Consider the following 15,285-nt stretch of genomic DNA (forward strand, 5'->3'; position numbering starts at 1 on the left):
TCAAACAAAGTTTTAATATTAAATCATTCATACTAGTCAGCCACTATGATTTTTGTCTATGTGCTTTTTCATTTATTTTTTGTAAGCAAAATTACCTAATATTTTATTTGGGCTATACAAATAAATGTACTTTGCCAATTTAACAAAGGAATTTAAAAAGAAAAGAAGAGAATTAAATAACTTTTTAAAAAGTTTTACTAACAAAATTAAAAGTGTTTTTCAAACCTACAATTTTAGTTCATTTACTTATAAACATGCAATCTCATAAGGGCTCTAAATGACGGCAAAAAAGAAAAAGAGACATTGTATTTTGGATCTATCTCCAAACTTCAAATAAATGTAACTAAAAGGGCTTTGAAACATATTTTTTGAAAGTTTAAGAAATCTAACATGGAGTTATGCAATATGTTTTAAAACGCTGTGCTAAGTCAGGAGAGGTTGGGAAACAGGGCGCAGGAAGAGTAGAAGAAAAGAGAATAAGAGGGATTTCTAGAAGAATATGATCCCTCCATCCCTAGTCTTTCAGTGCTTTGCAGTGGGTTAAAGTGGTGGGATAAATAAACCTCAATGACTTCATGCAACTCAGAAGTTTGGGTGTTTTGTTTCCCGCCAGAGAATTCTCCAACTTCGTTTTTTCCCTTGTTCTCTTCCCTTGTATCCCCTCTCTTCTGGTTAAAACCAACAGGACATCTCGCTGCATGAATGGGAGGGCTTGGAGAACAGGGGTGTTTCAAAGGAAGTGGGATGGGAAAAATTTGACAGAGAATTATGTGGGAACAGCTTAGAACGCAGCCATGTTCATTGGTGCTTGGGTTGCCAAAAAGCCCTTTAATGTAACCTAACCTCAACATGTTAGCCCCACAGAGACCCTGAAAAGAGTTAATTGGGCTGTCTTATTTGTTTCTTTTTCTTCAGGCTTGGCTGCTTCTGATCAGAGCCAGCTGTGGGTCAGGGATGTGACTGTGGAGTCGCACTGAGCCACCCAGTAACACAACACCCTCCCCACAACACACACACACAAATGCACCCTCCAGCCAAGTTTTGAAACCTGAACTAGAGCAGAGATAGACGGAGCTTCGTGACCCGCTGGGATGGAGAGACTAGGAATGCACCAGCAGGTCTTTGCCAACGCTGGACTCTGGAAAACCTATGAAAACATTACTTTTCTGAAATTGTGAGAAACTCTTTTAGCTTTTGAAGTAAATACAAAAAACTTCAAAGTAAACTTCATAAAAGGAAGATCAAACACCTTTACTTATGTTTTATTTAAAAAAAATAAAACACGCCTTTCATAAAAGAAGACCTGAAGATAGTCTTCAGGTGTTTGAGTCATTTGGTAGATTACCTTTAAACCTTTAAACTGCTTCCACTAATTCAATAAATGTCTATCCTTTCAGCTATCTGTTCAGGATAAATGTTTAAAATATGTTTTCAAAGAACAAATGGTTGTGCAACAGTCTACAAACAAATGCTGATCAGGAACAAAAGTTAGGCAGACAGGTAAGTCTCTTTGTGGTGATCAATTCTGTGCAGAAGGTCAAATATCCTGATAACAAAGAAAATGTGTGTACTTAGCTTAAAGTATGGATTTAATGGGGCATTAGGTTACGCAACCTTCATTTACTCGGCCAATTGCCTTAATGCTGTCACATCAAAAATGAATTTTGAACCTGTCTTTGTTTGCTTAATGTTTGTTGAGAACAACCCATTAAGATTTTTGAGGCAACTCAACTTCTAGTCAAATATTTAAAAACTCCAATAAAACCTATGTTCTTTTTCCTTTTTCATATCATGTTCTTTGGGCATTTTTCAGATTTAAAAAATTAGATTTAAATTCTGAGCATTTCTTTATTGAAATTATTGTGAATCAGGAGGAGACAAAAACATGGCTTGAAAAAGATTGTATTTGTGACGTAGAAGCTAAAACAGCAAACCACAAGCTTCCTACTTCACTCCGTTCCAATGCATCCATATGTAGATGTCTAGATCCACGTATAACCGAGCTAGCATCTGGATCCAAACTGTACGGCTGGATAGCTCTGATATTGCTCACCATTACTGTTGCACTATTAATGTTAGCTTGAGGTTGTGAGGGGCTGTAAGCTAGTGGGAAAGCATGTAAACAGATGGGAAGTAGGGGCAAAATTCCTACAGGCCAACTACAACTCAGATGTGAATCTGGAATGAACTCCTGCCGCTCTGCAGAAACTATGTCCTAGACCACAACACAGTTTTTTTTATTTTAGCTAAAAATGCCACAGTCGTATTTAAAATATGACTGTGAATGCTTTAACAATAGGTCTAAGTGGGACTTAAAGGGACAAAAACAAATTAGTTTTAGACTGGATTAACAAAGAAAATGCTTTTGACAGCATTAAGTAGCTACACACATTTTACTTAATTCCAACTCACTTAAAATCAATCTATACAGCTGCAAAACCTCTGAAGTGAAAAAAAGGAGTTTTGAGACATGCAAGTCTTAATGTAAAAAAGGTTTTTTAACCCCTCAATCCATGTTGTCACAAATATGCAACAAACCATTTTAACTCCAACTTCACCAGAATATAGCTTTTATTAAAAAGCAAAAACACAAGAAAAAAATCTTTGTTCATACCTGGAAATAGGCATTAAGGGGTTAAAGCTCAAGCTTGTTTTATTGGTTTCACTCTGACTGCTGATATGCACAATGGGGTGTCATCAACAAGACATTGTAGCTTTGGAGAATCATCCCAAAGTATTTGTATTTGATTCTTGTTGCTTCAAGCTCTGGCCCACCTCAATAACCAGCCACTTCATTTATCCATTCTTGGGTGCTTTTTTTTGTTGGGTGCAAGTACACTCTTTGAATAACCCAGATTACAAAGATTTAGAGTAATTTCACTTTGCAGAAGTGCGCCCTAGAATCAAAAACTACAGATAAAGGAGCTAAAGACTTACTGCATTTCTACAGTGTAGAAAAGACACTATATCTAGAAGACGTTGAGTTAAGAATGAAGAGCACTTACCCCTGTCTGCTGATAACGTTGTGGGCTTGCTGCTCGATGAACAGATCCCCTGAAGTAGCTCCATGTTTTGGCGCGCTGAAGGATGAGTGTCTGCTCATTTTGGGTGAGTTGGCTGGGATAGATGCGACCGGATATTCCTTGGCCGGCACTCTGGCAGAGGAGGACAATGAAGAGACATCCATGTATGACGCCATGGATGTCTCAGGCGGAGCAGCCTGGCGTCGATTTTCCAAGTTCATGAGCCTTTCTCTCTCTGAGAGGGAGTCAGCCCTGGTCCGACCATCGTAAGCTGAGCTGGGGGGATTTTCCGGCCAGGCTGACCCTCGTGCTCTCTGGTTGGAGAAGGCGTTGCTGCTGTACGCACTTAGGACGATATCCATACCTTTGTCTCTTAAAGACTCCCCTTTGCTTCGACTTTCAGAATCGTCAGATTCTTTCCTGGTTCGGCTGTTGAGAGATGGATGATCCAAGTCGGGCTCGTGGTCCAAAGAGATGCCGTAGCGCTCAGCCAGTTGTCGGCGGCGCTCTGCCTTGTAGCGAGCGATGCGTCCGGCCTTTGACTCTGGGACAGTGGTGGTAGTAACTGAACTATATGTAGGCTCCATTTGGACGGAGGACTGAGGTTCTGGCCTTCGTCGAGCTCTTAGTCGTTGGTCCGGAGACTTGAGCAGCATGTCTGGACTTTCCACTCCCTCCATACCGTACTGCTGGACTGTCAGTTCAGAAGGATATATATTAAACACGATTTAATACAAAACAATCTGCCAGAAAGTTCCATTTGTCTCACCAACGCAAGGCTCTGGATCAGATGCCCTGGTGTATCTCGGAATGTCCTCCTCTAAAAGCCGGTTAGATACCAAGCTAGGCAGCAGGGATGGATGCACTTCACCCTCAATGCCCTCCAGTCTTCGAGTAATTCTCTCCTTTCTAGATTAAGGTGGCAGGAGGACACTAGTCAACATGTTACCGCCCTGTCCAGCTTTGGAACAACAACCGCTTAAACTTAAGTCATTATCTCACCTATTCATTTCCCAGTCACTTGCACTGGTGGATATGCCTTCAAACCGTTTCCTTAACTCAGACACTTTAATAAAAAACACAAGCAGAAGGTTTCATTAGCTTATAAAACAGACAACAGTACAATGAGCAACAGAACACACACTTATTGAAAGTGGAAAAAAGCCAAACAGCTGACCTTTGGGAAGATTGGCTGCTATGCACACATCTATATCCTTGGCGCTTTTGGCTGGATTGTCTTTTTCGTCGAATGAGAATTCTTTCTGGAAGCTGGTGGGGGCAGAAAAAAAACAAATGTTATTGAACTGGGGCTGATCTGTGGGAAACTGGATTTGTTTATACACTTAAAGTGTGACCAGATGTGGAAACCTTTGTGAAACCATTTTTACATTTTTTTAATTAGATCTAGAGCATAAGAAATCTATACATTTAATTTTCAAAACAGTTTGAAAAATTGCCATTTTTTTATAGTTTTTTTTTTTTTTTTTTTTAACTACTCACAACTTCTACCTCCCATAGACAAACAGAAAAGCTTTTCTCTCATAAACAGACTGAAGTAATTTATGGATCACGAACAAAACCACAAAGTTGCAATGGCTCAATAAAAGAGCTGGCAGTGGATCTCTCATGTGAGGAAACAGCTGAGAATTGGAAAAACATCCTTCTGTGGTTGAGTCCATTCCAGCCACCATCGAGCTGTGAACATAGTAGTGTACTCAGGCAGAGCAGATCTTTGTGTATCCTAACACCATCTCCATTCATGTCTTCCAACATATCATTTTGACTCGCATATCATTGCCAAGCCAAACAACTCTGCTTTAAATTGTATAGTTTCTCTGCACATCCATACAGTCCTCCAGCGTGGTTTAAATAGATTTGGTCATCTTTATGGTGCAGCATGAAGCAATGCTCTGGTCAGCTGGTATTTCCTGAAATCTCTCTCTCGTGTGGGCCTCAAGCCTGGGATACAGATTTGATGCTTTCGTGGTGTCCTGTTTTGAAGGAACAACTAGGAATTTCAGAACTGCTATGTGAAGAAAATGTTCTGGACATGTTCCTCTTGCAACCATATTATTTATTAAAGCACAGCAATCTGAGGTCTTGCAGTCAAAATACTCTGAATTTGTCACATATTTTTAATTCCCAAAAGAAAGCCGTCTTAATTAACTTGGTCTGAACATGCTATTCAAACCAGAAGCATGCTTTCCATAACTAGGAGGGACATTGTCCTGTCTTCCAGGAGGTTGCTTAAAAAATCCTGTTGATTCAGGGCCATTTAACTATTAAGTCACTACAAGTACAGTACTTGCCACCAAAATAAACTTACATATATTGTAGATTCAAAAATTTTTTTATTTTTGTGGTTAAAATTAAGATATACGAAGACTAAACTAGTGCTGTCTTTTATTAAACTCCAATTTTCATTTTTGCATTTGATGTTAATTGTGTGGAACCTCTCGCTTGACCTTTTGTCAAATACGCAGCTCAAAAACTCAAAGAAATGGACACTCCACCACAGTATTAATTTGGGACACTTTCTGGTCCAGGGGTGTGTAAACTTTTCCACCCGTGGGCCACAGAGGTTTCAAAAATTCAACAGAAGGGCCGGAACATATATATATATATAAATTAATCATATCGATCAACAGACAGATAGATATAGATATGATATCAATTAAGTTCAATTCATTCATAATCTTTTATCAAAATAAAAAACGCTGTTTATGAAATAAAAAAAACTAACATCTCACTTTGATCTTCATAGAAATAAGTCAGAAAAAAGATAATACTAACAAATTTCAAAAATATAATCACCAGCCTGTCCTCTCCTTTCCATTGTTATGAGAGGATACCTTTTTCTTTATCTCGTTTCTCTTCCTCTTCATTTTTCAATTTTTTATTTTTATTTTTTGTAAATTTGGTACAAGATGCTTTTGTCAATCTTTCTGCCGTTTTATCAAACGCGTCGATTAAACCAATTCTCATCTCAACACGTTTTATGTTCACCATTTTTATTTGCCCATTTCACACAAACATTTATTTTTTAAAAATGCATGAATTTTATATATCTGTATTAAAATGTGTTACAGAATGCCACGGTGACTGACTTCTAAAGTAATATATATAGTAGATCCCGCCTCCTCTCCCATCCGTCCTCTTCATTTGGGACAGACCAACAGTTAAAATGATCCCCCCTTATTTTTTTATTTTTTATTTTTTTAATTGACGCGCCGGGCGACAACCCAAACAACCCGACCCTAAACCCACTGCTGCTCCGTCAGAGTCCTAGAGACTTTGAAGGCTGGAGCTCCTCACAGCTGGACACCTGGACACCTGTGCAGCCCTCTATCTCCGCCCGCAAATGTCCAAAGTCCTTTTTCCCTCACCCGCAGAGAGATGCTCGTGAACAGAGCCAGAGTCCCCGTGAGGCCACATGACCAAAATGTCGCGCATGTGCGCGCTCACCGAGACTGCTTTCGCGCATGCATCACTCGCGCCCGAGGGAACAGCTCACACACGCGGAAGTGGACAGTCTCTCACATCGTTTTCTAGGAGATAGTTTCTGCAGAGCAACAGGAGTTTATTAGAAATTCACCACAGAGTTGTGGGTGGACTGTAAGCATAAAGTAAGCCTGGCTTCATTTCCCATCATTGCTTTGTTTACACTCTCTCCTGCAAGCTTAAAACCCTTTACAACCCCGAGCTAACAGTGATGCAACAGAAATGGTTAGCAATATTAAAGCTATTCAGCCGTAAGGTACTGAGCCAGATTCCAGCTCAGACAAGAAAAACAAAGACGTGCATGGATTGATTTTGTCTTAAAGTGGATGCATCAGTATGGAGTGGAGCAGGGAGCTCTTCAGATTGTATCATCTACGTCAATGCTACAAGCTTTTGCCAGCAGCATTTTCCTCTGCTACTGATTTAGACTGAATTGATTAAAGAAATACTCTGAAATTCTATTTTAAACTTAATTTAAGATAAATGGCAAAAGAACATGTTAAAAAACAAAGAGCATGACTTTCACAGGAATGGGTCTTCACTTGTCTACATTTTGGTCACCTTAAAATTCCCATCCTACATGAACACCATCATAGAGGTGTGCAAAAGACCAAAAGTTAACCTCTTTAGCTATACAAACATGATGGTAGAAAAAAATGATGTAACTCTAAATATATATATATATATATACATATGTACATGTCTTTCATGTTTCGGGTGGCTTTGCATGAAACACTTTTAAATGTCCAGAAATCTGCTAACTCCAGTAGTATTTGTAATAATTACATGTAAAACATCCTGATCACAAACAACAAGTCGACAAAAATAAATTGTTCTCCTACCTGAGCGCCCTCTTCTGCAGTAACCTGGGATTGCTGACCTTGGCTGGGGTCTCACTCCCAAGTCCTAAGGATAAAAAGGGAAACAATAAAGTCTCAGCATTCATTAGGTCCAGCCGGAGCAGAAAAAAAGCCCTTAGCTGTTTGTTTTTACGGCCAGACAGCACAGTGCAGTCAGGCATCTTATGGGCGAAGGTTTCAGCCTGTCTGTAACTTTTTGGCACAGATATGTAGTAATTAAATGGACCTCCACGGAGAAAACAAATTATGTAGAAAACAGTAACTTGCCAGCCTTAATCACATCAATTGAATATCTGTATTAGTTACAGATATACCCCCGGCTTCTCACAGAAACACCACACGGATATCATGAAAGCTCAGAGTATTTGATGGGGGAGCCTGCGGGACGCGGTCTAAGAAAGTCACACTGCCTCTGATCACATGGCAAACTTGCATGCAGTGGAGTTGGAGGGAAGCCATGAGAAGTCAACACTCATCAATGTGATGGGCAGCACCATGAATGCAGGAGTGCATGACAAAAAAAACCCCACTAATTTCTCATTTCTCCAATAAAATCCAATTTATGACTCAAAGCAAATACATTTTCAGCTTTGTCAAACTTATTTATATTTTTCTAAATCTATTGAGCATAGACATGTGGGCTATATCATTGCTTCTCTTTTATGGGCAGTGTAAAAAACTGACTATATTAATCAACATATTTGATGAAAATCTATTTATATTCCTACGATTTTCCCCATTGTGGGAGTAATAAAGGATTTTTGATTGACGATTCAACCAGATTGACCCGTCTGAGATAAGCTGTTAATCAAATCGACCAATACCATTATAAATCATTTCAAATTGAAATAACTTGATTAAAATCGACACTGGAAAATACCATTTGAATAGAAGAACAGTAGGTTCATTTTACTCTAAGTTTAAAACAACTGTCATCACAGCAGACAACAAGTGTGATAACAAAAAATAATCAATCCAATGTGTCCAGTGTGTGGAAAACCAGTTTTGTAGTCACGTGACCACACAGTGCGGTTTTTATGTACTTTTATTTCCACAAAATCTAAAAAATAGAGTTTGTATTAAAATTAATTGACACAATGTTGTCTAGGATTACCAGCAAACTGATATCAGTGTCCAAATATGACTCCATGTTTCTGCTAAGAAGAAGCAAGTAGTTAGTAGGCCTACACTTCTTTATCCGTTGTTGAGACACATAGAGATAAATGTGTGAGTATGTTTATTTTTTATCTCTACAGTCTGTTTAGATACATATGTGCATGGCGAGAAACTTCCACGGAGGACTGCAGCGTTCCGTGCCTGGTGTGAACTACAATATAGGGCGCCGAATGGAAGCGGCCTCCGATCCGCGTCCAGTGTTTACCAGGCGTAAGGAATCCTCAGGTTGCTCTGCAGTTGACTCATGCACTCATTCCAAACCTCTAATGTGCGGTTCTGGGTGACCTTGGACCTCAAAGAGCCCACAGGCGTGCGAGTTCAGTTCAAACATGTGCTCTCACTCCATCCGCTCAGAGTTCACCCCAGAGTTCACCAGATTACCCAACCCCACCACCCTCCCATTGTTTCACCTTATCTTCTCCTCAGTGGTCTCAGCCTCACATGTCTAGTCTGGATCAGTTAGTTCCTCCTACAGATGATCAGGTGGACGTTTTAAATTCAAGCAAAACAAAACCTGAGAAGAAAGAAGGCTTATTCGGGGAGGGAGGTGAGTTAGGAGTGGTCACGTATTGTTTCAGCTGGGTAAAAGTCTTAAAGAAAACACAGCTCATCGCTCAGGAGTATTAAGTGTTAATGTAGATAACTGGAGTGACCTTGGACTATTAAACATGTGGTTCCAAGTCATAAATGAGACTATAGAAATGTATTATACAAGTGCCATCCGGGAAGAAAATTTCCTCCATCATTTTTTACGTTTTTTTTTAATAGTTTAAGTCACACAATAATACAATAAATAACCCTTTAACAGTCAGGAGGATTCCTCTTTGTACTAAAGACCAAGAACATTAGTGTTTCCCTAACAAGCAGCGGGGATTAACAGCAGATTAGGTTTCTGTTTTACTTGGAGGCAACCAAAAGCCTTTTGCTGTTTCCTCTTGTGAGATTCTTCCAAATCTCTACAGTGCAGGTAGACTGCCAATCTGATTTACAACTATTGAGTAAAAAAGATAAATGGGAGTAATCGGATATGTGCAAAATAACTTTGGAAAATTTAAAAAAAAAAAAAAACCAGATTTATTTATTAAAGTCCAAGCTGAAATAGGTATTTGATTTATTTAGCAGAATTTTCCCAATAAACAAGCTTCAAACTTCCTATTGCTTTCTAAAAAAGCAAAGTTCTGTTAATGATAAATAATGTGGCACCAATGTGGGAACTAATGCCTTTAACCCTTGTGCTGTCCTAGTTATGTTAAAGTTGGGAGTGGGGTCATCTGGACCCCACAAGACAGTGCAATGAACTTTTTTTCCCCAAATAAATTTGATTTTCATTGGTGTCCATGGCAGACATGAAATCCTGCCCACCTTTGTCCACATTTGTCATGGGACGGATAACATGTCAAGGTAAGGCTGGGGACGTCTGGACCCCATAAGATAGCACAAGGGTTAAAACAGACATGTTTTCACTGTCCTTTACGGTTGCCAGAGCCTATCCCATATATTGCCAAGTGAAGGTGGGTACAGCCTAGAAAGGTTTCTATTCTCTCACTGGGTCACAAGTAATCATAGTCATACCTAAGGGACAACTTAGATTGACCAGTCAACTTATGAACCATGTTTTTGGACTATCAGAGCGCCCGGAGAAAACCCATATATACACGGGAAGAACATGAAAACTCCACACAGAAAGGACCCTGCTGGGATTTAAACCAGGCCCTTCAACTACCATACTCGTAGGACAACCTTGAACATAAAATATTAGCTTTTCTGAGATAGATCTACATGTCCTTAACCAATGTCTTATTTTATAACTGGGTTATCCTGTACATGCTGACTTTCATCATCTGATCACTTAAAAAGATCACTTAAATTTCCAAACCATTGGTATGCATGTTTATGGGCTCAGGGAGGAGTAATCGATGACAGACAGATACTCAAGGAGACAAATTCCAGAGTTTCTTTACTGAAAGTGTGAACCAGAACCAGATGCAGTAAAAATGTTCACTGCTGGAGCAAAAATAGGAGCTATCCTCTGGACAGTCATCTCTTGGTTTTGTCAGATCCAGTACACAGAGTTTGCCACAATCCAGACCTTGGTCGTCCAGTTCACACAGTCCATATATCAAGACATGTGGGCTATCAGAGAGCCCCCCACTCACAAAGCCCGAGTGCCTGAACACATCCGTCATTCCAGACACGGACATAAAAAAACTTTACAATGATCACAGATGTCGCAGAGCCTTTGGTGCGGCTTATAATCTACACTCCGTGGTTGCGTTCGCTGTGAGGGAATGCAGCAGGAATTCCTGTTGATGAAGCCCTTAAACAACGTGATAATGATAAAACACAGGAATAAAGATCAATCATTGCACCATTCAGTGGAGTGTCTTCCAGGTTTATAAAGCAAGCACCACTCTTTATGTGATAAATGCCGTCATTTACTTAAACTAAGAACACTGTTAAACATGGAATCTTTACATGTTTTGATTCAACGGATCTGACTAGATGCAGTTTATTTTTTGCCGACAAAAACAAAGCCAATGAGGTTTGTTTGGGCTAATTTATGGTAAAACAGCTTTAAAAACAAAGCTAAATACAGTTTGATGATGGATTGGACACAAGCAGTAAAACCAACACATTCTCACTCCCAACTCGTCACATGTTGACGTTTTGTTAAGGATCCTTCATTTTTTTGTCGTTTTGGGTGTCCCAAGTTGTTGTTTTCCAACATACTGGCCACTCCCATTAAATCATGGGTCCCCAACTTCCAAGCCACAAAGCAGAACCGATCCAGTACCGCGACACCTTGTGCACCAGTGAAGGTACCCTAACCCGACACTGGACCAGATGCAGTACTGGACACAGTGCCGAACCGGTATTGGACATGAACCAGTACTGGACGCATCCCAAGGACCGGTGCACATCCGGTACTGCATCTCAAGGCTTGCAGACCCTTGATTTTATGAACAGCCAGCATATCAAAAATTTAGTTGGGGACACCTAAAACATCAAAAAGTGACACGGAAGGGTCATTAACCAAACGTCACTATGTGACGACTTGGGCATGAGAATGTCAAAGCAAACTGTGTCAGTCTTCATAAGGTGTTTTGTTTGAGTCAGTTAACAATAACATGCAATATTTATGTACCCTTTGGATTATATGCAAAAATAAAATAAAAAAACAAAACAGTTTTGGAGATATTTACTATGCATTTTTCAAAAACTGCTTTTCAATTATTTCAAACCAAAGATCACCAAAAAAATCGTCCCTGTAATGTTTTACAGAAACACTAGTTATACTATTTAGGGGGATAAGTATTTCCCACGGAGGGAATCTTGTGAAGGAGTGTTGTTAGTCTGGGATTCCACACATGGAGGTGACAGAGGGTCACACCGCTGAACAGAAAGCCAATTATAGGACAACAAACAGGAAGCAAGATGTTAGTGAGTGGTCAAATCAATGTGTTTGTTAGAATGAAAGGAGGAGAGGGCATTATTAAAAGTATATTTAAAGAGTTTTGATAATTAAGTAAATATTAACCACTTAATGTCTGACTATTTCCTATCATTAAAAAATATATTCTTCAGTGTTTTTCATTCAAGATGATGCAAAATTAAATGGAGTCCTGGATTAAATGGTAAATTGTGGATAAGCAGTATACGGCATGAAGTGGATAATGCTGTATGAAGCCATATGTTTTAGATTTAAAACTCTGAAAAAAGAATAATTAGGCCAAATCAAAGATCCTGGTATGATTACTAGACATTTGTTTGCCTTTACTATAATTAACAAAATATTCAATATGACAAGAGAAACATAGAGGGATAGATCTAGACAAGCAGATGTATATAAACAACATCATAAACATGTTGATCTCACTTCAGAATTCAGCTCTGAAAGGAGCCTTCTAATTTTAAGGTCCGTTTTCATATTACTGAAAGTCCATCAAGTCCGACAGAAAACATGTCGCCAACTGTTTGCATTACGTCATTGTGTCTTCTTAACATACTTGCCAACTTAACAGCTGCACACCTACACGGTCAGCTGGGCGGCTTGACTTATAATCAAAGCCTCCTCTCCAGGAGAGGCTTAAGGAGTAAAGGCTTTGGAACACAGATGGAGAATAAGAGGTGAGGTGACGCCAATTTAACAAACATTAGACTTAACAAGAGGTTGAGAATAAGCCAATTATGCCTTCAACTACTAACTAGCCTGAAAGTTGCACAGTAACAAAATTGCAGACTGTAAACAAAGACCAAACCGACAAGTCAACAAACACATTTGTAACCCTAAACCTTTAAACAAGCTTTTTAAACAATTACAGAAAACACGATGGAGAATGGAAAGAGTACCATTTCCTTAAAGCTCAGCAGTTAATTCTTTTTAGTTTTAAATGTGCTGGAACTTCTTTAAACACTAAAGTGGGAAACAAGATTTTTACAAATCTTAACATATTTTTAGTCTAATATAGTTAAAATGAAAGGGAATCCTGAGCAGCGCCTCCATCCGGGTGCACATGAGGACAGCTCCATGCTTTCAAGTGTACAAAAGCCATGATAAAACCTGAGATTAAACCCATCACTGACTCTACAAAACGGGCTACACACTAGAGAAGTGCCTTTGTCAGAGAAGACGCTATCGTGTTTCCTGTGAGCTCAGCAGAGACGACTTTACCCAACCTGAAGCCCTTTCTGAGGGGAATAACAGGAAAGAAGCCCAGGCGCAGGATTTGCAAATTGTGCAAGCTCAGTAGCACAACTAACTCACAACACATTGTGGAATTCAGCACAATAGGATCATTTCATAAATACTAAAAAAAGTGCTTCTAAATCTAGATGATATTTTTGGGAGTTCGGGGTATATATATATATAGATTTTCCATACTGGTGCAATTGCTTTTCAGGTTACTTGGTTGCTGGAGCCTATCCCAGTCAGATTATTACAGGAGGATGTTTATTATCAAGAGAAAATTTAGATTCTCTTGAGCCACTAATGTGTCAATCAGTGCTTCAACCTGGACAAAAAAAACAGCAATACAGCTTTTATTTACATTAAGGTCAACAACAACTGTTTTCCAAGCTCTATGGATGTTTGATTAAAAAAAAATGTATTTATTTTTTTTTATTTAAAGCAGTGATCAAAACAATATTGCTTGGCAATGAGGGTTTGGGAATAAACTATACATCTGCTCCAACAAATCTGGGTCCAAGTAAGAGGCGAGTCTGGAAATAGTTCACTCCCTGCAGATTGTGGAGCGCCTTATCTGTGCTGCGCTGTGTCCTCAGAGGTTACAGCTGCAGTGCAAGGACAGCTGGCTGAAGAACCGGACAGAGAGCAGAGAGGAAGACAGGCTGTAGTTTGTTTACTGCCAACTTCCTCAAGCACACACTCGAGACACACACACAGAAAGCTGTCCCGAGCCTCAGTCACTGCACTTACCTTGGCTGCAGAACTTGACATGACTCAGGTAATTTGAGATCCAAGGATTCCGGTACATTTTGGCAAAAACTTGGAGGTTATAAGGGAAAAGGACAAAGACGGGAAGGCTTTCTCTGGTGCAAAATAGCAATAAAAGTGCTCCTCAGCTCTTCAAAGCCAACATAAAGAGTCAGGTAGCTTCAGGGAGAGGCAGCAGAGGGGGGAGACGTCCCATCCGCAGTGTCGACTCAGGCAGAGGTTGTCCCGGTCAGCATGCAGAGGAGTTACGGCTCTGCTCCACTAACAACGAGCTGCAGAGCTGAAAGCTGCTCAGCACGGACTAAGCTCATTAGCCAAAGCAAGAAAATGAGGCTTCTCCAGATTGGACTAAAGTGTCCTCCTTCATGATGTAGAGTGAGCCTCGCAGGAGCAGAGAGGAGGGGAAAAGAGGAGTGTCCCTCGAGAGCGCTGCCTTTCCCTGTGGCTCGCAGATGCCAAAGGAGAGACCGGTGCAGAGCTTCAGAGCAGGGAGGGAGGAGCAGGCGTGAGGAGGACCGGAGGAGAGGACTTAAAACGACTTTCATTCAGCCGAGAAATTCCAATCATCCCTCAGAAGGAACAGTAGTAAAAACGCAGCACGAGGATATCAGGAGAAGGTGTGAAAAAAAGAGGAAAGGCGAGAAAAAACTAAGTTAGTAAAAGAAAGAGGCGGAATGTGAACACAATGTGTCAACTTGTGAGTGATGGTAGCGAGACGCCAACAGTCCTGCTCTTCCTAGAGGAGCTCAAGGAGGCGCAAGGGAGAGAAAACTGATTTACTAGACACAAATCATGGCAGCGTGTCCCAGAGCACCCATAAACCTATACACAGTGATTTCACGTATGCATTCTCCCATGCACGTGCAGGCAGGCAGCACCTATGCATCAGCATGACTGAGCTTTCTGCTCCATAAGGGCAAAGAACGGAGGCTGGCTGTGAGCCCAACTCTGCCTTTCAGACGGCGATGGAAGCATTATCTTATCTTTGTGCAGCACACAGAGGGAAAAGCTGTCACCACCGGCAGGCAGCAACATAAAGCAGGTCCACAAAGAAGAGTTTCTGCTGGAATCACAAATAGCAAGAAGCTGAACAAAGCCCACTGCCTTTTTTTAGGCTGCACTTTAAACCGTAAATTTAAGCCGGTCTGTTTTAAAAGCGCAAACTCTCTAGCTAGATTATCGCACATTTGTTGAGACCTATAAATTTCCCAACAGGTGTGGTGAGAGGCAGTGTAGCTGACGCGTGGGCAAAATGTCAAGATGGAATGAA

At 40.2% G+C, this 15,285-nt stretch overlaps 1 protein-coding gene across 2 annotated transcripts in view; it reads right to left on the reverse strand.

Annotated features, from left to right (window-relative positions):
• The window catches only part of svila (supervillin a), a 56,156-nt gene extending 41,809 nt beyond the window's left edge, over nt 1-14,347 (reverse strand). The window contains exons 1-6 of one of the 2 annotated variants that reach the window (XM_024279579.2): nt 13,998-14,347; nt 7,367-7,430; nt 4,201-4,292; nt 4,026-4,089; nt 3,793-3,932; nt 3,006-3,717 (exon numbers count right to left, since the gene is read on the reverse strand). In XM_024279579.2, coding sequence (XP_024135347.1) covers nt 3,006-3,717; nt 3,793-3,932; nt 4,026-4,089; nt 4,201-4,292; nt 7,367-7,430; nt 13,998-14,055 — 1,130 coding nt within the window. In that variant the 5' untranslated portion in view covers nt 14,056-14,347. The remainder of the gene's footprint in view (nt 1-3,005; nt 3,718-3,792; nt 3,933-4,025; nt 4,090-4,200; nt 4,293-7,366; nt 7,431-13,997) is intronic. The other variant, XM_024279580.2, reaches the window with a different exon arrangement.
• Between the last annotated feature and the right edge of the window lie 938 nt (nt 14,348-15,285).

Source organism: Oryzias melastigma, linkage group LG20 (genome assembly GCF_002922805.2).
Source record: "Oryzias melastigma strain HK-1 linkage group LG20, ASM292280v2, whole genome shotgun sequence".
Taxonomy (NCBI): Eukaryota; Metazoa; Chordata; class Actinopteri; order Beloniformes; family Adrianichthyidae; genus Oryzias; species Oryzias melastigma.